This window comes from Mauremys mutica, chromosome 11 (genome assembly GCF_020497125.1).
Source record: "Mauremys mutica isolate MM-2020 ecotype Southern chromosome 11, ASM2049712v1, whole genome shotgun sequence".
Taxonomy (NCBI): Eukaryota; Metazoa; Chordata; order Testudines; family Geoemydidae; genus Mauremys; species Mauremys mutica.
The window spans coordinates 14,913,790-14,934,136 of record NC_059082.1 but is presented as its reverse complement, the minus strand read 5'-3'; the positions used below and the strand labels follow the sequence as shown (position 1 = coordinate 14,934,136).

Sequence of the window (20,347 nt, the reverse complement as noted above, 5' to 3'; positions counted from 1 at the left end):
TTTTTAAACAGTACTGGCATATTAAGTGAAAACTAGCTCAGGGCAAAGTGTTGAGCTAAGCAACACACTGTCACATCACAGGGATGGCAGAGTCGGGTCTCTACCGTTTCACTCATTAAATGGGCAGATAGTAAATTAGAGGTTCCCCTGTAAAGATAGAACTGGGGCAGGCTCACTTTACACTCATTTAACACATGCCCAAGGAAAGCCCAGCCTCAGCTGGATCTTAGCGAGAGTGGCCTCCATGAGCCCTGGCATTTGCTCTTGTGAGTTCTGACCTGGTCATTGTCTGGTTCATTCTCAGCATCTTCAGTGTTGTTCTCCTGCAGCGCACTCTCTAGTGTGGACACGTTGATGCGGAAGTCCCGGGAGGTGCTCAGCTTCATGTACTGCATCAAGTTCACCTATGGTAACCAAAAGAAAATGAGTATTTCAAGGCTGATTGCTAGGAGAGAATGCGCCAGCATTAATACCTGTTGTAATGCAGCTTTCTACCACTGCCCGCTCCTCCCCTTAGTGCCAGGGCAGAGTCCTAGCTCACCTTCCTCCCAGTAACAATGTGTGACTGGGGCAAAGTCTAGGTGACAGACTGATGTTTTCACTCCCCCTTTCTTTCATCCTGGGCGTGTTCAACATCCCCTGCCACCACTTTCAAATGGGCAAAGCTACCTACCTTATGGGTTTTTTAAGGAGGTGGGAGTAGGCAGGAACCCTAAACGTGTATATTACCCTGATGTCATCTCAGCTGAAAGCCTTGGCTAGGAATGGTTCTTTCACGCCACTCGAGATGAATGGGCAGAACAATGGCATTAACCCTTTCAGTTTCTACTCAACAAGAAAATAGAAAATGGCTAAGTCATCAGAAAGCTTATGCTTCCAGTGCCTGCATTGATGCCAGCTGGCTGAATGTAACATCAATTTAGAATAAAAAGTCAGGCCAGGATTTGTGAGAAAGTTGCCATGATGCTTAATTTCTTCTATGGCAAGTTGCATTGATAACCGCAGTAGTAACATTCATTTAGAAAACCAAGTAGCGGTACAACAGCCTTTCCCACTGATGCTGCTTTGCTGTATGTATGTCATCTGTCCTTCAGCCACACAGAGCCACAGACTGCTGGAGAGGAGGGCAGATTACCTTTGACTTTTTGGAGAGATGGATAAGGAATTTCTCATATTGCTCTATAGCAAAAATCAGGTTTGGGATTGGCTTGGTCTCCCGAAGCACCTTGGCCTGTAATACAAAAAAAAAAATGGTTAGAAGTGAACACTGAAGGCTCCCATAGTAAACTTAATGCAGTGTGAGCAGCTCAGGTCTGTAACAATGCACACATTTATATGATCCTCAGATTGCAGACATCAGCCTGGATCTCCATAACCAAATGGAAGAGATTTAAAAAACCTATTTACCACAGTGGCCAATTGCTTAAAGGCACTGTACAGAACTCCACTTTCTCATGTCAAGGGATGTAGTCATGGAAATGGAAGAGACCTCGAGATCCCATCAATTCCAGCTCCCTAGGCTGAGGCAGGACCAAGTAAACCTAGACCATCGCTGACGGTATTTGTCCACCTCCCTTGGAAGCTTATTTCTGAGCTTAACTACCCTTATAATTAGAAAGTTTTTCCTAATAGCTAACCTAAATTTCCATTATTGCAGATTATGCCCATTACTTCTCATCCTACCTTCAGTGAACATGATGCATCATTACTGTAATTCGACCCATCTCTGGTTCAGACAACCCCAGACTGTCCGTGAACTACTTCAGTACTACACCACTGCCACCATCCCTTCCCTTGTGTCAAGTATCGACTCCATACCAAAGCTTGCCAACTTAAGTTCAGGATTGTTTTTTAAACTGACTGGATCAGGAGTACCTTTGGAGAAGATATTCCCTGGTACTTCTCCAGTGACTTTGAACTCTTTCTTCTGACCATTCCCGAGCTGGGTTTTTCCAGTAGGCAGCACTCATTTCTGACACTCTCACTGCATTTCTGCTCCATTTTATTTTGTGTTATGACCTTCATTTCTAATAACCAACCAGAAAGCAGCATCTAGCTCCAGGTAAATCTGCTGTCCTTAGCAGCATCACCTTACATTCAAGGAACAGTGAGGAAGTCATTGTCTTTGCTAGCCTCACTGCTTTTTACCATCAAAGCACTGGTTCACTTGAATGGCACAGGAGTGTCTGAAATCTGACCAGCTGTAAACTTAATAGCAGATAGCAAAATGCTTTTGATGAATATGAAGGGTTAGGAAGGGTCACGCACCTTTAAGCAGTGTGACTAACCCTCCAGTTCCCACTCACACTTTTCCAATTCAGTCACTTTCAATTGCAATTATTGACCTAATTTAGTCAAATGAAATGCTCCATCTTTCTCAGACACTCCAACAGCACAAAAAGCCAGTCAGCACACAAACAGAAATGTGCTAGTATTGCCAACCCCAAATGTTCAAAATAATCAGTCAAGCACCAAAAAAAATCAGGAGATTAAAAAACAAAAACAAAAAGAGCCAGGTTCTTCTTGTCTGCCTTGTTTTTTGAGCCTTTAGGGTGCACTTGGGTCCTATTTCCAAACTTCTCCACAGCCAAGAGGGCTACAAACTTGGTTTTTACTTAAATGAAAGCTGAGTTTGTGGTGTATTTATCTGCCTTCCAGAAACAGAGCTTTAAGAAAACACCAAACATCACAAGCTTCAACAACACTGCTATTTCCAATGCATGCAACCAGATTCTAACAGGGAGTGAATCAAGCTCACCATGACTGTAGCAATTGCAGCAGTTTCATCCTCTCTCTTCTTTTTCTTCTCCCCTGCAAAGCTCAGGCTTTCGCTGTGGATGTTCTGAAGGAAGAAAGCACAGGGCATGGCATCACAGGGCTAGCCAGAACAGTCCATAGCCAAGTCATGGCAGACAAATGTCTTCTCTATGCGGCTAGTGCTCACTGAGGGATCTGGAGGTTTATAAAAGTGAGAAGCTAATAGCACTGCCAGAGCCAGGGATAGGTGTTTATGCAAGCTTCCTCCCCCCCCCCCCCATCTCCTCCGACTCTGCCAACATAGCTTAACCCTGAGCTACAGCTCCCCGTGTAATTCCAGCTCTGGTCTCCCCTACATGGCTCTGGCAATGCCCTTTGGTCCTGACCTGAAGCATCCCTTGCTCAACCATACATAGACATATCTGTCAAAGTCCCTTAATCCTGACCCACGCCATCACCTTGAGCAGAGATTACCAATTATATTAATGTATATGGTGTGCGGCTGTGTTGTATTTGGAGCCTCTCTTCCATTTTCTGTTAATAGTAACACCAAACTTGCCCAAAGAAGCCACATGTCAGTATCCACACATGCATAGAAATAGAAAGTGATCTAATACATGGCTTAAAGACCAGCATACCAGCCACTTCCCTCCCTTTCCCTAGTTGAGATCAATATTCTTGCTCTATCTGCATGGAAGTTTAATCCCTTTGTTACTGAAGAAGAATGCATCTCTTGCCATGTTTATATAGGGTAAGCTGAAGCTTGGAATGATCACAGCCTCAAGCCACATCATGGAGGGTTCAGAAACAGGCAGTGCTGATTTTCTCATTGTTCCTGATACATGCTTCAGCACTAAAGGGGGGGTGTTTCGCAGGAAACTTAGCCCACTTACCTGTACATATGTGATGAAGGCGTAACACTGTGGAGTCAAATGGGAACCTGAGAGCTTCACCTATGAAGGAGCAGAGATACCAGTGTTATTCCTGACACAAGTAAGTGCGCTCATCCCTCAGCATAATAAGGTGACACTCACCAGCTTTTCCAGCCTCCCTGAAATTGTGCCCTGGCCACTGCGGCAAACTTGGAGATACTGCAAGAAATACACAAGAGAGTGAACTTCCTTCAGACACCTCCATTCATCCCCTGAAACCTGTCTTTCCAGGCAAGAGCTGGAGACAATTCACTCTGTGACATTCCTTGGCCCACTGAGCACATGGGAGAGGGAATTCAGACAAAAGCAACATGAAGGCTCCCTGTGCTCAGAGGGCTAATTGCTTTCCCACTTAGGGGGCAAGGGTTACCCTTCACTGATGCAGTCACACCTTACTTGGACATGGCAAAGTGAAGTTCCTGTCCTGTGCAAATGTTAGGAGGCAAAGGAGGGACTGTGAGCCAGGGGGATGTTCACTGCAGTGCAGGCTAGATCAGTGGTTTTCAACCTTTCCAGACTACTGGACCCCTTTCAGGAATCTGATTTGTCTTGTGTACCCCCAAGTTTCACCTTACTTAAACTACTTGCTTACAAAATCAGACAGAAAAATACAAAAGCATTACAAGCACACTTACTGAAAAATTGCTGCCTTTCTCATTTTGTCTATGAAATTTGAGTTTGTACTGACTTTACTAATGCTTTTTATGTAGCTTGTTGTAAAACTAGGCAAATATCTAGATGAGCTGATGTACCCCCTGGAAGACCTCTGTGTACCCCCAAGTGTACACATACCCTTGATTGAGAACCACTGGGCTAGATGTTTCTGAGGTTGCCTTTGGAATAACCATACTGCACTGTATGAGTGCTTATAGGAAGAACCTCTGCAGCCCACATTAGTTAGGATGGAAGTTACAGGAACTATCAGGGTATAAACTGGTCACCAGTGGGACAGAGAAAGCATTCCCCACACATCATGCACGTCACTACTGCCCAGGAGCATAGGGAATTCTTTGCCTTCCTCCAAAGCATCATCTCAGACTAGATGGGCCATTGGTCAGTCCTTATGTACTAATTTCTACATTCCTAGCTGTCAAGTCATGGATGGGATGTGGGAGTGGGGGAAGTTGCATAGTGTAAATGACACATGGTTCTCCAGTGAGGTGTCTGCAAGATTACAAAGCTTGCAAGAGCCACTCCCAGCCAAGGGCAGCATAGCTCTGCCCTTACCTACTAAGCAGGAGAGAGGCACCCTTCGTCTTTGCTAGCTGCCACCACCACCTAGAGGCCAGGAAACTCATGTGCATGCTGCCACTGGAGGAGGGTGAGGATTGGCATGACTACATCATGTTGACAGTCCCAAGCCGCAGATGAGCTGCTGCCACTGTTAGCTTGTTGTGGGGAATGGGCAGAGATGTTTAAATCCCATCCTGCCAGTTCAGCACAAGAGCACTCACATGTTTGATGAGGGAGGTGAGAATGGTGTAAGTCTTGCTAAGGCTCCTCAGCAGAGTGTCCACACAGCTCCCTGCAGGAAGGGCTGTTTGCACCAGCTCATGGTAAGCTGTCAGCAGTGTCCCCAGCTGCAGGATTATAGCCTTCTCCAGAGACTGGATCTGGCTTGATGCCTGAGAGGAGTCTTCTAAAAAGAGAAGAGATAAATCCATCCACAGCACATCACTTCCCCCAAAGCGTCAGTTTGTAAGTAAAAATCAGTGTACATTTTGCTAAAAGTGATGCTGAAAAAGCCCCCACTTCTGCCCTTCTCAGAACTAAGATGTAATCTGCTCTGGTCAGTGAGCTAGCAGCAGCCCCTTGTGCCCTGCCATTGGACATATAGGTTCAGTCCAGTGACCCTCCCCGCTCCTCCCCACCACAACTAGACATGCAGCTTTCTCCTGAAGTCACATGCAGCCTGCATATATTCATCCCAAAACCCAGTTCCCAGCAATCAACACAATACTAAAGATGGTGAAATACAAATGTCCATCTTCATGTGAGAGGAGGGCCGGGAGAGAGAGTGTATGTGTGTAGGATGAATCAGTGTAAGGGTTGACAACTCTTACATTTCCCTCCTGGGACCAGCACCATGGAGGCGCCTTCACCATCTATGTTGAGAAGCAGTCTTAGTAAGTTGATTGTTCAAAATAGTGAGGTGTTTCCTTGCTACCTATCTCCATCTTTCTTTTGTGGAGCTCTAAGGCCATTGCAAAGCAGAGGACCATTTCATTACCTGATATCTCCAATGCAAAGTGGCTCTTAAGCTTCTTGATCAACCAATCTACCTCTTCAAGGACCTTGTCTGCTTGAGCCAGGACCAGCACCTAAGGAAAAAAAGAGAAAGCAAAACAGGTTTTTGGAACATAGTTTAGCACGTTAGAAGTTCTGCAGCCCACACGTACCAAGGTGAGTCTTGGCACCAGCTGCACAGTAGTAGCAGAGAGATTGGGTCTTACATATACTGTTCCAACTCACACAGGCAGTAGGGGCTGCTGTCTTGATGTTCACAATAGCAAAATGTGATTGATTCTCCACTTCCATATCCTGTGGGGAAAGAGAGACTCTGATAATCAAATCTTTGGATTCAGTCACATGCTGCATGAATTTGGGGCTTCCAGGGATGCTGCTCAGACACATTCCACCTTGGCAGCACCAGGAGATGCTAAGCTTACACTGAGAGCTGGGGTTCTGGGCCGCACCTGATCTATGTCTCCAAGGTGAGCATGGATATCCTGGGCAAGCTCACGGAGCAGGCCGACAGGGCTCTTGTAGAGAACGTGGAGATTGAAGAGCAGGGTCAGCAAACCCTTACAGCAAGGAGCATCCTCTGCAAGAAAGGAGAGGAATTGACAGTCACCAGGCATGACACTCCACTGGCTTTTCAAGGACTGTCAGACATCCTGCTAGGATGAGATCAAGCATGCATGTTACTATAGCCTACATTTTCAGGAGAGAGAGAGACAGCTTAGGCTGTACAGAGACACACTGCATTAAACCCTTGTTAAAAAACTGTAGTTACAAAAGAGGAGCTTGGAAGTCAGGCAATTTGTAGTTAAGGTTCCACAAACAGCCTTAGCTCTGACCCTACATCCCTGCCCTCCATGCCCCTTAGCTTATGATTAATCAGATCGGGAAGTTAGAGACATGAGGTATTTCAAATAATATATACTTCAAGGGGAAATGAGGTAGATTGGACCCTTCAGCTCATAGGGGAATGGTGACTAGGAGGCAAATGCTACTGCATTGCAAGGTAAAAGGGGAGATGTTGGAATTTCTAGTCATCAGCAAGCAGTTGAGTGACCATAAGCTGGGACACCAAGTCCAAGAAGCGTGGCTATCTTTACAGAACAAAATACAGTCCTGACGTGCTTACTGGAGGAGGGGAGGGAGGTGAAATTAAAGATTCACACCCAAAATTCAGCCTGCTAGAGCCACCAAAGACAACTCTAAAGTGACCCTAGCACATCCCATACTATTTTCTGCAAATTCATTGCATTTGTCAATAAAACAAGGCTTTGAGCTTGAACCCATAAAAGGGATGAACGGAAGAGGAACTCAGGAGCACAGTATCAAAGGCCCAAATTCAGATCTATTGTGAGCAGGTGCAACTCCATTGACATTATTACCTCAAGTCTGAATTTACTCCACAAATCCTACTCACCCAGACTGTTTTCCTTGCAAATCTTGACTGTCCAGGAGAACAACTGTATGAACTACACAAGGGAACAGGGGTTTTACATGAATGCAGTCACAAAAACAATGCTAAACTGAAAAAAACCCCCAAAAAACGGTCTGAATTCAAGAAATACTCTCAGCATAATGGTAGCCAACCATCCATGGAAACCAACAGAAGCACCTCTAGCAGACCAGATGCCCAGACAGGGTCTGTGGAGTTCTACACCTAGTGAAGAGTGGTAGATGCTCGTTTCAAGATGACGCATTGCACATGAGAGTCTGTGATGTCCTCTGGACACAGCCTCTTATTGAAGAGAAGAATAACTACAGTCTACTCCATTTCATCCAAAGTAAGTGAGGCCTTCACGTTCCTGGCAAATTTTCAATATGGCCGTTGGCTGGGTAAAATTTGGTCTCCCTTATTCTAGCCCTTTAAATATTGTATGTATGTGTTAGAGGGGCTAAGCACTCAACCATTCTTCCTTGAACGGCTAGAGGGGCCCCCAGTGGATCTGTTCCCATATAGAAGAAACACCACTTTGGCATGATTAGAAGTTACTAGTCAGGAGGCCAGGTAGCAGGGATACTGTAGTCCAGGCTTGAGGTGTGTGTGGGGCGGGGCCAGGACTTCTGCAGAGGGGCAGGGATTGCTGCAGGTCAGGATTAAGATGCACTGGCAGAGCTGTGCAGGGGGTCTGGACTGCCACAGCAGGAGGATGGAGATCAGGATGGAGGGGCTGTCTCTCCGTCACAACTGGAGAGCACCCGGCACAATATGGGTGGGGGCTCTAGGTGGTACCACAATACAAATAACAAAGGAGAATTAGTAGAGGTATTGCAGGGAAGCATGTACAGCATCTGCCTAGATTATGCAGGGCTCCAGTCAGTGCTACTGCTCCCTCATGAATTTGGCCTTCCTAAAATGTGTCAGACCTGAAGGCATTCAGTGTTGTAGACTAATGTTTGCCTGCCAGTTATCCTGGCAGCGTTTGGTCTGCTTGCAAGCACAGAGGGGAATGAACATTTCAAAATCTTCCTATTGCCATCTGGGGGTCTGCAATCAAACCAAGCTGACTACCTTCTCCCCGTGTATCATGGGCTTTCAGACCCACTAGCGCCAGCACCACACACATTCTCATCAATCACTAGCTCTGCTAAGTACCTGTGGAGAGGAGGGCTCCAGTAGCTTGGACAAAGTGGAGATAACAGTCACAAGTGATAGGGCTTCCTTGCTGTTGAAGTCATCGCCAGCACTGCTGAGCTGGTTCACCAGAGACCTCTGATCATGGGAAGGAAGGACAGAATCCAGTATATATACACATGCCTGGGCCATTTTAGGAGGTAAGTAACCAAAAGCCTCTGAGACTGGAGCATGTAAAGAAATCAGCAGCCCCCGCAGCATAGGCAGCACCAACATTGAAGGAAAGCAGAATTTCTTACAGAGATAATCAAGATGCTTTTAGAACATATCTGTGAGCATCTGATTTTGTTACAAGCTGTTAAATAACAGCTAGTTTCTACTTTAGTGAGGGTCTTACAATATTTGAGGTGTGGATTGTACCTTTGGTCCCTACAGTTGCTTTCTTATGCACTGTACAGACCACATTAACGGAGGGATGCAGGTCCTTATACACATCCCGCTCATTCCTAATATGCACTAAGTCTTACTGAGCTTCCCAACAGGTGTGAAACCCTTCTGAAGGTGCCAGTGAATCACTCAGTGGGTCAGTCACAGGACATTTTCTTTTCAGTTGGTAGCAGGCTAATAGCCTAGGCAAAACATTCAAAGGTGCCCCCAAGTTAGCTAGTGCTTTGAGACCACTCGCTACCCAGAGTGACATTTCTGCTGCTTACCTGAAACTGTCGGATCTGGAAGGCAGCTTTCTCGGTGACGTTAATATCTTCCTCTTCCTCCGCATCATCATTAGCAATATCTGAGAGAGAGAGAGATGACGAGTTAAGTGCAGAGGCCAGCATCCAGGATTTAGTACAGACACATACACAAGCATGGACGCACATTCTCCTTTGCAGTGGTGGTAAAGGCCACAACAAGTCTGAGGAAAACATACTGGAGAATTGTGGAGGGCAAAAAGGATGGTTCAAGACAGGATTTCAAACAGGAAGGTACCATGCCAGACCTCCAATCATGCTCTGCCAATAGAGACTATTTGCTTGCTTCTACTGAGCCCTCACATCTCTGGGACTGGCCTGAGGCAAGAAAAGCCAACTGGAGCTCAGTGACCAGCATCACTTCTGAATGACACAGAGTCAACTCTCTCCTTATCTAGGGGTCCAGTGCAAAGCCCCCACAGCACATCTAGCCCCATTAGTGAGAGTCCAGGACTGAACAGCCAAAGTGCCTACCCAAAGCCCGTAGAAACTGAGGGATCTTGGGCTTGTAGAGCTGTTGCACTGTGTTAAATATCTTCAGCAAGCCCTCCAAGCACAGCAGCGAGATGCTCTTGCCCTTCTTCTTCCCAGATGACTCTTCGACTGCAGTTGGGATTGAAGTGTATCTCCATAACAGGACCCTGTAAGGGGTGGGTGGGGAGTTAGTTTTCACCTGTTCTAGCACAGTTGGTTGCACAGCACAAGAACTGGAATAGAGCCAGCTCTGGAATCCACAGGCTGGATCTTCTTCTAGTACAATTGAACTGGAAGATCTCGTCCCCACAAGTAGGGGTGGGGAAGAGAGATTCATTTTAAAGGCAGAATTTGTTTTGATACAAGCTTCACAGCCAGTTTTCTATGCATTCTTCCTGTTTGATCCATCTGATCATTTTAGTCTTCCTTCTCCCCACGTGCCTATTGACCTCCTGCTCCTACTTCAAATCCCTCTTTAAAAGTTCACTCCCTTTCACATGGCCTTCCATCCCTCACTGGCTCAGTGTGCCCCTGCCCCATGTCTGAATCTTTATCACTGGTGTCATATTTGTGAATTAGACTTAAGCAACTTACCACAAGGATTTTGTCTCCCTACAGTCTGTGTTTTTGATGGGCCAGATATCTGTATTGGGCTCTATATAAATAAGATTGTGAATGTACAGAAAAGAGAAACTAAATAGAGAAGTTTTGAAGAATGAGAAGTATTTGGTCTGAGTGGGACCTGTAATGCAACAGTCTTCCTGTTATCAACCACCAAGAATAATCTTTCCCCTTCTTCAAGCCCACTTCTTCTAGCCATCTCTCTCTCCACACAATCCTTTACCTGCTGTGATGACCCTTCTCTGGTTTAACTTACAGCCTGATCATGAAAACCCCTTTATTTAGATGGGTAGTTCTCGCTAATATGGGTAATTCCATTGGCTTCAATACAGCTATTGACATGGGTAAGGATTATTCGCACAAGGAGGAGTTTGCAGGATCAGACAGACTATAGGTTCTTTAGAACAGAATGTGTTTCTTTCTTTCTGGATGTTTGTGTAGCATGTAAATTTATATTACACAAAAGTGACTTCCAATCAGAGTGGTACTAGATGGTCATCTAATTTCTACCATCAAAGGAATGAGGAAGATACAGGACTAAGGCTTTAAACAAAGGGAAACAGCCAATGTTTGGCTAAAAGTGAACTCCTCTTTCACATGTAACTATTTCAAACTGTAAATGGAGCTGGGTTCAAACTAAACTGCCTCCCAAAGGCCTGAGAAGTCTGGTCTGTAGCCATTCTAGTTTCTTATTGTCAGTAACAAACTACCTACCAGAAAGGGACTGGCAAGCAGGGTTTTACAGAGAATGGCTCTTCCATATCTCTCATTATGCTACTTAGTTAATCACTTACTTTGGTGGAGAAATCAAGGTGTCTGCTGCTCAGATGTCTCAGGAACACAAGAGGCAATTTTGTTATAATTTGGTGCTAATTACCATTTCAAAGACTATTGCTCTTTCAGACTTTTACATGAGAGTTTCGAATGTTAAAAACAAACAAAACAAAACAAACAAACAAAACTTGCAGTCCAGCATTCGAGTCTCCAAGCTACATAGCAACTCACCGAGTAATTTTGCAGAGAGTTTGGAACATCTTCTCTGGGTTCTGTCCATCAGGTCCATCTGTTTGACCTGTCTCCTCCAGCTGCTGCACCTTCTGCAGTGCTACACTGATAGCGTAACGCATGAATTCACTGCTAGAGCGCAGAACAGCCAAGCTCTCCTCATGGCTTTGAGCACTATCCCTGAAGAGTCATATGAACATTTTAAAAACACCTCTGAGTCTAGGAACACACCTTAACGTAATGCAAAGGGCTAGCCTATAAGCATTTCATCTTGGCGCACCTTTGGTGGGTCACACAGGGCCCTGTGCGGAATGTAACTATGTATCTACATAAATGAAAGTTCAGATTCTGAAGCACATTTAAAAGAAATAAATTGAGTCTCTAGCCCAACAGCAAAATCCTCTCCAGGGAGGAAGCAACATAGTCCAGTTCTTCATTTAAGCCACTTGGAGCAAATACCCAAAAAACAGAATTTTAAACGGCCTCTGCTGAGCAGACTGCCACTTGCACTCAGCTGGGGATTTGAGTGAGGTTGAAGAGGCCAAGAACAGCATGGGGTGCTGCATGTCAGGACTGAGTGTCACTGGTATTCTGAGGGTGGGGGATGGCCTAGGACTGGAACATCAGAGGCCACACAGATCAGCAGAAGGGGGCACTGATACAGTTGAAGTTTGGCCCAGGACAGGAGCAGCAGGAGGAACTACAGATCAGGACTGAGGGTCATGAGGCTGCATGGGGCCAATCTGCACAGCTCCTGCCTACACCAGGCTGGTCTGGAGAGTGCTCTAAGTGTACTTTGTGCAGAACTGACATGCTGCACCCTTTTTGTGTGTGCAGTGTATACTGCTCAAAAAGGTAGGCAGCCACCACAGAAGTGAATTTAAGGTAATATATACAAGTCAGAGATAAACAGGCTGTGACAGTTTCACCTGAACAAAGCTGTGAGCAGAGTGGATACAAAGCTCATGGAAAGGAAGCTTCGGGCGGTTTTATTGGCCAAGGATGACTTGTTCTTCCCAGCTTTTTCCTTCAGGATCTCGGAGAGTTTGCTGTAACACTTAAACAGGCCTAGAACATCCTCAAACTTGTTCTTGCTGCAACATCAAAAGAAGGTGGTAAAAAACACTGATAATAGAGATCAAAATGCTACAATTTCTTCATGTGAACTTTTATTAATCCAGTTAGAGAAGATACTTTCATATCAAGCTCCCTATCTGTCCAATACACAGCTCAGGTCCCACCCAGTCCATACTGGCTTGGCCACTTCCCTTGTTTCAAAATCCTAGCGAACTGTGATAATGACAAGTACAGTGATGTTCAAAACAAAGACTCTCCCTAAGGTTAGGTGCAGATTTGCACCATGATATGCAGGGAATGAGCTATGACAAGTCATTCACTGTTCTCCTGTTATAGTTGGTAGCACGGTGCTGTACTTGCAAGGTACACTGAAGACTCTGCCCCAGACACATTCAAGAGCTAAGGAATTCCTCTTAACTTCACCAGTGGGTGAGTGTTCTAAAGGATAGGACTTGACACCTTACCTGAAATTCCCTACGTTAAAGTTGTACTCAATCAGGACCTCGCAAACTCCCATTACCAAGATGGCATAGATATTGTTCTTCACGCCGACGCCAGAAGACAGAGAAAAGTCTGCTGATTTATCCTAAGAGACAAAATGAATAAGTGAAAAACCCTTCTAAAACCCCATAGGAATCAAGAATCTCCCTGCTACCTGGCCTTGTTGAGAAAACCCGAGTTACCAGTTCAAAGTCCTCCAGTTCACTCTTGATCATTCGCCGTGTGATAGATTCCAGCATCTCTTCAAGGTCTTGTTGGAATCCCACATAGTCATCATCCTCATCCTCTTCTTCCTCAGCTTCGTGGCGCAGCTGCATGGTGCTCTTGTACCAGGCTAGGCAGTGCTGGATACAGCTGAGCAGATGGGCCTGAAGAAAGCAGTCACACAGGATATTATAATTCACTGTGCTAACAAGGGCTTAGCCAGTTGGATCATTTCAAACCTTCTAGCTGGAGAAAGGGAAACTGGTGCGACGGAACAGGATTCTCCACAGCAACAGGCTGGACCACTATAGCCAGAGGCAGAAAAGCCACAGCAACATGATCCAGAAGTTCATAACTTATGGGGATCTGACTTTAAAACAGATGCTCAAAGTGCTGTGGTCCCGTAACCCCACCTCTGAACTTCTAACAATGCAATATACTCTGAATTCCAACAGAGGATACCTCAGTGCAAGTTCTCAGCTCACCTACCTCATTACCTGCCGTCCTACATCATAGCTGCCCCACTGTCACCTAGCTTGCTGTTCAACCTATATCTGAATTATTTAAGGGATATTAGATGAGAGTGTGAACAATAGATTTAATCTTCATCATTTCTGAGGCTTCTGGTCTCTTCTCAGTCACACCTCCCTCAGCATGGAAAAGAAGATTCTTCAGGAAAAAAAGCTAAGGGCTGGATTTGAATTTGGCCCCTTTGAAACCCTGTGAATTTTTGGAGATCTCCAATCTGTCCTCAGATTAGGAAGGAACGATTGAGGAAATGCATGCTGAGGGAGCGAGATCAGAAGAGAAGAGACAGACTCCTTTCCTGTACTTCTGTACTACCTGGTGCTAAGCTGCAGGAAATAAGAATGGGACTGGCTCAGTAGAGGATAACAGCTGCAGAACCACATTATTTCTATGGCTCCTTCCACCCAGGGCTATCAAAGCACTTTAGAAACATTACTGAAGTAAGCACCATAACATCATGGATATTATCCCCATTTTACTGGTGGGAAAGCTGAGGCAGAAGAAGTGAAGTCACCTGCCCAAGTTCACTGCAGAACTGGATTCAATTTCCAGTCCAGGTCTCCAACTCTCCAAGCCTGCAGGGGCTGAGCTTAATGAGAAAGAGGGAGTGACCTGAGTCAGTCAACTGCAAACTTAAAAGCCAATGGAATGAGTGAGCTTTAAAGAGTGGAATACACTGTATCTCTCTCTTACCAGTGGTTCCTGCAGAAAGATTTGGTCTCCTTGAGCCACAATACATCCCTCAAGTTTCAGTGGGGGAAGCAGGTCTGGTTCTGGCTCATAGTATCGCTTTATCTGCCACAAAAAACAAGGAATAAAAAAAATAGCTGGTCACTTAGTCTCTATGTCTCTCAGTTCCCCATCTGTAAAATTAAGGACAAGTATGTCTATACCTCACATTAAGGACTGTGAGGGACTCAGTTACATGGGAATGGGGACCATGTAAGTAACTGAGCAATCAGGAGAACATGCACCTGTCATACCATTCATTAGAGGCCCCTCCTCGGCAGCTCATACACATCCCTGAACTAGGACTGAACTTTAATCCTCTGAGAGCAAGGACCACAAATGGGGTTGATTTATGTAATCTTGTTTCAGCTATGTTTAAAGGGCACTCACTGTTCCCTTGGTTACCTACAGCCAACAACACTAGCATTTTACCTCTTCAAAGCTGACAGATAATGACTAGAGAGGTTTGCAACATCACCCACTCCTGCATCAGTAGATGTAAATAATTGCTCCTGTAATTCTGCACCTACAATGAACTACAGCCACAATCAATCTCACATCTAGCTACCTAACTAGGGTGGTGCAGAGAGGTTGTTAGTTGTTTAAGTGCTAACAGTAGTGTCCACAATTCATTACAAGTGAGATATTGAGCCTGAAAAATGAGAGGCCATAGCAGATAATCCAGCCTAATAATTTTAGGTTGTTTAGCATGCCACAAGGGAACAGGCAAACTAGGAGCAGTGCTGAAGTCACAGAAGAGAGGGACAGAGTTGTGCCCCTGGGAGGCCATACACCAGGGTAAGAGAAAAAAGTCTGTAGCATCAGGCTCCCATTGACAGGCCCCTACTGCCTTGCAACTGCTCAGCTTCAATTCTTGGTCTAGTCTCAATCTGTGTGCTGGGAGTGCTGGAAATAGTCAGCCGTGACCTCTCCAGATCATGAAAGAGAAGATGTGTAGACACGTCTCAGAGAAAGCACCGCCTGCCCAATTGGCGGGGAAGATGCGACAGTGACACATGTGACAGAGTTAAGAAGAGTTAATCCTATGGAGAGCCCTCCTCCAAGGGAGGATAGCAATGACTATTATGTAAGCAGGTGTCTGTGGACAGTCATTTTGCTGTGTACAGTCTTGGAATTCCTGGAGCCTAGATTTCCTCCCCTGCCATCTTTCTATTGCTCCATGAATGTACTTTACCTGAGACAGCAGTGTTTCCATTATGGAGTTACTCAGCTGAGAGTTCCTGCGGAGGACATCATAAAAACCCTGAAGGTAGGGAAGAGAGATACAAATTAGCCAAGATTACTATGAGGAGGAAACAATCCACATACCTAATTTTGAGCTGCAAGACAACAGTGAACTTAACTCTTTGGCACTGGAATTGGGAGCAAATAAAGTTGTGCTCAGTAAAAAGTGACATACTGGCAAAGTGAGACAGCACAGGAAGAAGATACAGATGTCTTAAACGGAGTCCACACCCGAGTTGTATCCCTTTAGTACGGGTGGCATCAAGCCCCAAGTCTGACTTTCAGTGTTGGAGCATTAAGTGGCACTATCCTAAATTTCAACCTATATTTGTGAAATCTGCTCCAGATAAAATATATTCCAGAGGGAAATCCATAGGAGGCAATAATTCTTTAGACTGTGAAACCTTAATGGAAGAGCAAAGTACCTGCATGTCCTGTTAGCACACAGACAGACACATTCCAATACGCACACTAACTCGCCAAAAATCAATCGGCCCAAACCCAAGGAAGAGAAGCAAGAACGCTTACTCTGATCTATAGACAGTTTCCCAGAAGCCCCTTTCCCCAAACCCGATATATCATAGGTGCCTCTGGAGTCAGACTTGCACCTGAAAACAGCTCTTCATATTAGACCCATCACACACACAGCTTGGTCAGTCCCAAAAGGGCCACAAGGCAGGGACAAATAAATAGCTGCCTCTCACCTAGAGAGAGCACAGACATAAAGGGAAAGGATGGTAGAATCCTCAGGACCCCTGCAGGAGGCCTGAGGAGATTCCCCATACACCTCTTGCCAAGGCTCTCATCGGAGCCTGTCAAAGTTGCTGCGTAATCAGATCAAGGCATCATTGTGAGGCCCCTCCAGGAGCCAAGCAAGCTGTCCCTTCAGTTCACCAAGCTCTCCTCAGAGCAGGAGAGACTGGGAATCAAACCCAAGTCCCCAATATGGCAAGCAGAGCACTGGCCAGGCCAGCCACACTACATTTTACCACCAAGATATACATCAAGGACAGGTGATAATCAAAAGCCTTTGGGAGGCTTATGTAGATTCAAAATAGTGAGAAACAAAAGGGTTAAAACAAATTAGAGTCCCTAGAATGTCAACGTCCCAGGAGGAACTCAGCTGGGACCTGGAATCCATTTCCCACAGGCAGGGGCGGCTCTAGCAATTTCGCCGCCCCAAGCACGGCGGCACGGCGCGGGGGGCGCTCTGGCGGTCGCCGGTCCCACGGCTCCGGTGGTCCTCCTGCAGACGTGCCTGTGGAAGGTCCGCTGGTCCCACGGCTCCGGTGGAGTATCCGCAGGCATGCCTGCAGGAGGTCCACCGGAGCCGCGGGACCAGCGGACCCTCCGCAGGCACACCTGCGGGAGGTCCACCAGAGCCGCCTGCCGCCCTCCCGGCGACAGGCAGAGCGCCCCCCGTGGCATGCCGCCCCAAGCACGCGCTTGGCGTGCTGGGGCCTGGAGCCGGCCCTGCCCACAGACCTCCAAACATCCAGCTGATGGTTACAACATTCAGTCATTATTGACCTGGGCTGGATTAGAACCAGCTACTTAAGAGCAAACTGGTGATTTATGAAGACATTGCAGAAAGCCAATTTACCTCGTATAACATAAGTCGGACGTCAGCCTGCTGACTCAAGCATCGCCTCAGGCTGCCCAGGATTTCAAGGCAAAAGGCCTCATTAGCTGCAGAGTTGTAGCAGGCGTGAATGTCTGCCTGGACCTGAAAGAGAGCACATTAGTGAAGGCATACGGATTCTGCTTCCCATTTACCACTATGCAAGAACTGGATCATAAAGGGAGACAAACCTGTCCTTTCAGCCAAGGAACTCAGACCAAACATTTAGCATCCAGCCTCACTCCCCAAAAGAGAAAATCATCCACATATTATTGGGTTTTCTGTATCATTCTCACTGGGGTAACCCTTGCAGCATGAATGCTCCACTTGAATGGATGGTCACTGTGGCCTGGACACTGTGAAGTCAGCAGCTCTAAGGGGCATGTACACTTGGTCCAGTCTTTCCTTTCTCACTGGGTTACAAATGTTCCCGTCTAGCTGCTGACACTAGCTGGAATGGGCTTCTATGTTGGGACAAACACTCCACTCTGAATACCTATTATAATCAGTGTCCATTTCCATGGGACTGTGGCATGTATCTGTTCAAGAGGCTTACAGAAGCAGCACTCACCTGACTAGCACCGATGGCCTGGCTGCACTGGGAAAAAGTCAAGCTGCCCAGAACCTTAAAATTCTTCAACAGCAGCAAAAAGCCAGCAACTGCAGCTTTCCGAGCATCTAGCTGCCTATGAGTTGGGGAAAAAACAGAGAAGCATGAGGAGGGGCAGAAGGAGTTAAGAAAATTTAGAGACCAGCTCAGCTACAAGATTGTTCTGAGCAGTTCATGCAATTTTCTGACACACATGGAGGGCCAAAAAGTGGTAAAAAAGAAAAATTAAAGCAATGCTGCATGCCCCAAGGGAGCATCTGATGCCCCAAGGAATTAACAGCTTGGCAATTCAGTTAGTTTCTCCTGAGCTCTCCAGTTTTATAACACTGACCTCTTTTCTGTCCCTCTGATGTACATAGCAAAGGAGAATGCTGGGCACAGACCTGCTACTTAAATGGCAGTGGAAACTGGAATGAGAGCCAGGCAGCAAAGAAAGCTGCATGTTCGCAGTGGAGATAGAGAGGTTTTCTCACATCTCTCACCTCTTCTCTTTCCCTGTGGCAGAGCTGTATCTTTCTGTGCTGGGTGAGTCCCATGGAAAGCAGGATCTTTACTCTATACACATCTAGGTGATACCCCAGGTCTTTCGTCAGGATCAGGCTGTTTGCTTTAAACAACATGCAGGGCCGGCTTTAGGAAGTGTGGGGCCTGATTCGAATACCCGGTGGTGGTCCGGGTCTTTGGCGGCACTTCAGCAGCAGGTCCTTCACTCGCTCCGGGTCTTCCGTGGTACTGAAGGACCCGTCACCCAAATGTCGCCGAAGACCCCCGGAGCGAGTGAAGGGCCCACCACCGAAGTGCCACCAAAGACCCAGACCGCTGCCATGTGCGTAAAAATTAAAAAGGCTCCTAAGTTAGGCCCTCTTCTTTAGGGTGCGGGCCCTCTTAGGCATGGGGCCCGATTCGGGGGAATCAGCCTAAAGCCAGCCATGACAACGTGGACTTTTGCATCTGTAACTAAACAGACACTAACAAGCAACTCCACAGTGGCTCCTAATGTACTGGAGACAGCAAGGCAAATCATCCAGAACTTTGCACAAAGCAGATCTTTCTACAATTTCAAAAAAGGACCAGCCGTACTATGGCAGCTCCAAGTTTCTAGTCATCCGTTCACTTTGAGCTCCCCATGGCACTGGTGTGCTCAGGTGTGTGGCTATGCAGACACATAATAGTGGAGTTTGTTTTCAGTTGATCTCCTTGCCTTGAGCCTCCATCTGGTTTTATGAATTGACAGGCTCAGGGTCAAGGCTCCTCTGGTTAGAACTGTGGAGTTCTCAATCCGGAGGGTGATATTGTGACTATGTTACAGTACTGAAGATGGGGTGGTGGGGTCTCCATAAGTAAAAGGTGATTGTTAAACCAAGAAGAAAAAGAACCACTTCCAATCCAGAGCTGAACAATAACTTAAAACACCTTTTCAAAGAACACAGATCCCATCTTACCTGGAAAAGATAGCTTTTCGGAGAACGAGTATGAGGGAGTCCCTCACTGACATGCTGACTTTGAGCAGCGGCTGGAAGGGAAGGGATCTATTAGACAGAGCAGAAATAAGGCAAACCAAGCTGAGTGTGCGAGTGCATGGGCACGTGCACTCCTATCTTTATGCTAGTTTTTCACATTTCCATCAGTACTAAAGGACACCCAAAGAGAGTTTTAAAACATGAAAGAAAAGAGATGCACTGGCAACAGCAAGACATCCTGGCCTGCTGTTGAGAAAGGAGCATGAGGATTGGGGGAGAAATCTGTGGCACTCAGAATGGAGTACTGGGGGCTAAGCAGGTGGCAGTTCTATCACTAAGACAATACCTCAGCACAGAAAAACATTATATTAGAATAGAACTGGGAAGAAGGTAACTCTGTGGGCCATTCCCAGCAGTTTCTATTCTGTGCTGGTATCTGGGCACCTTCCATCTTCCAGATGAAAGGTCCTAGGAGGCAGAGTCCTTGGCTGTGCTTTCAACTAAGGGGCACTAAAGTTCAAGAGGGGAGCTTTCAACTAAGGGGCATTAGTTCAAGAGGCACCATGCTACACTGAATAGCCTGCCAGCTACAGCAGAGGACTAGAGGCACTTTAACAAATATATGTGCAGATGAGGAAGGTTACTGGGTCCCACCTACAATTGTGGCATGCAGCTACGGCTGGAGCCAAGCTCTAACATATTCATTCGTAGGGAAATGCGAAGCTTTACCTGTACGGCCTTGAGTAACCCTTGCACCATGTCAAGAGGCAGAAAGGACAAATTGTCAAAGGTTTCAGTGACTTTGGAGGACGAATTCTGAAGGACGAGTGGAGCAGACACAACGATATTAGACAGCAAATCTGAAAAACAAGATTGTAAGAGGAGCAGCTGCTGCCAAGGGCAAAGTGGTGTCCACACTAAAGAGTAGGGTATAGGAGAGAGGGATTTGGTTTCTTTCTATGGGGTCACTGAGTCCAAGAGAAAATCCACAGCCTTCCCGTTACCTGGAAAGGTTCCATTT

General features: G+C 46.2%; 1 protein-coding gene across 2 annotated transcripts in view; it reads right to left on the bottom strand.

Moving 5' to 3' along the window:
* FANCI (FA complementation group I) overlaps positions 1-20,347 on the bottom strand; it is a 36,005-nt gene that overhangs the window by 1,293 nt on the left and 14,365 nt on the right. Inside the window, exons 15-37 of one of the 2 annotated variants that reach the window (XM_044979768.1) lie at positions 20,056-20,186; positions 19,309-19,379; positions 17,828-17,942; positions 17,239-17,361; positions 15,586-15,654; positions 14,355-14,456; positions 13,112-13,297; positions 12,893-13,014; positions 12,281-12,445; positions 11,352-11,531; positions 9,726-9,892; positions 9,216-9,295; positions 8,524-8,640; positions 7,348-7,399; positions 6,386-6,513; positions 6,162-6,230; positions 5,920-6,010; positions 5,144-5,328; positions 3,792-3,848; positions 3,651-3,710; positions 2,759-2,842; positions 1,136-1,231; positions 279-404 (exon numbers count right to left, since the gene is read on the bottom strand). In XM_044979768.1, coding sequence (XP_044835703.1) covers positions 279-404; positions 1,136-1,231; positions 2,759-2,842; positions 3,651-3,710; positions 3,792-3,848; positions 5,144-5,328; positions 5,920-6,010; positions 6,162-6,230; positions 6,386-6,513; positions 7,348-7,399; positions 8,524-8,640; positions 9,216-9,295; positions 9,726-9,892; positions 11,352-11,531; positions 12,281-12,445; positions 12,893-13,014; positions 13,112-13,297; positions 14,355-14,456; positions 15,586-15,654; positions 17,239-17,361; positions 17,828-17,942; positions 19,309-19,379; positions 20,056-20,186 — 2,576 coding nt within the window. The remainder of the gene's footprint in view (positions 1-278; positions 405-1,135; positions 1,232-2,758; positions 2,843-3,650; positions 3,711-3,791; positions 3,849-5,143; positions 5,329-5,919; positions 6,011-6,161; positions 6,231-6,385; positions 6,514-7,347; positions 7,400-8,523; positions 8,641-9,215; positions 9,296-9,725; positions 9,893-11,351; positions 11,532-12,280; positions 12,446-12,892; positions 13,015-13,111; positions 13,298-14,354; positions 14,457-15,585; positions 15,655-17,238; positions 17,362-17,827; positions 17,943-19,308; positions 19,380-20,055; positions 20,187-20,347) is intronic. The other variant, XM_044979769.1, reaches the window with a different exon arrangement.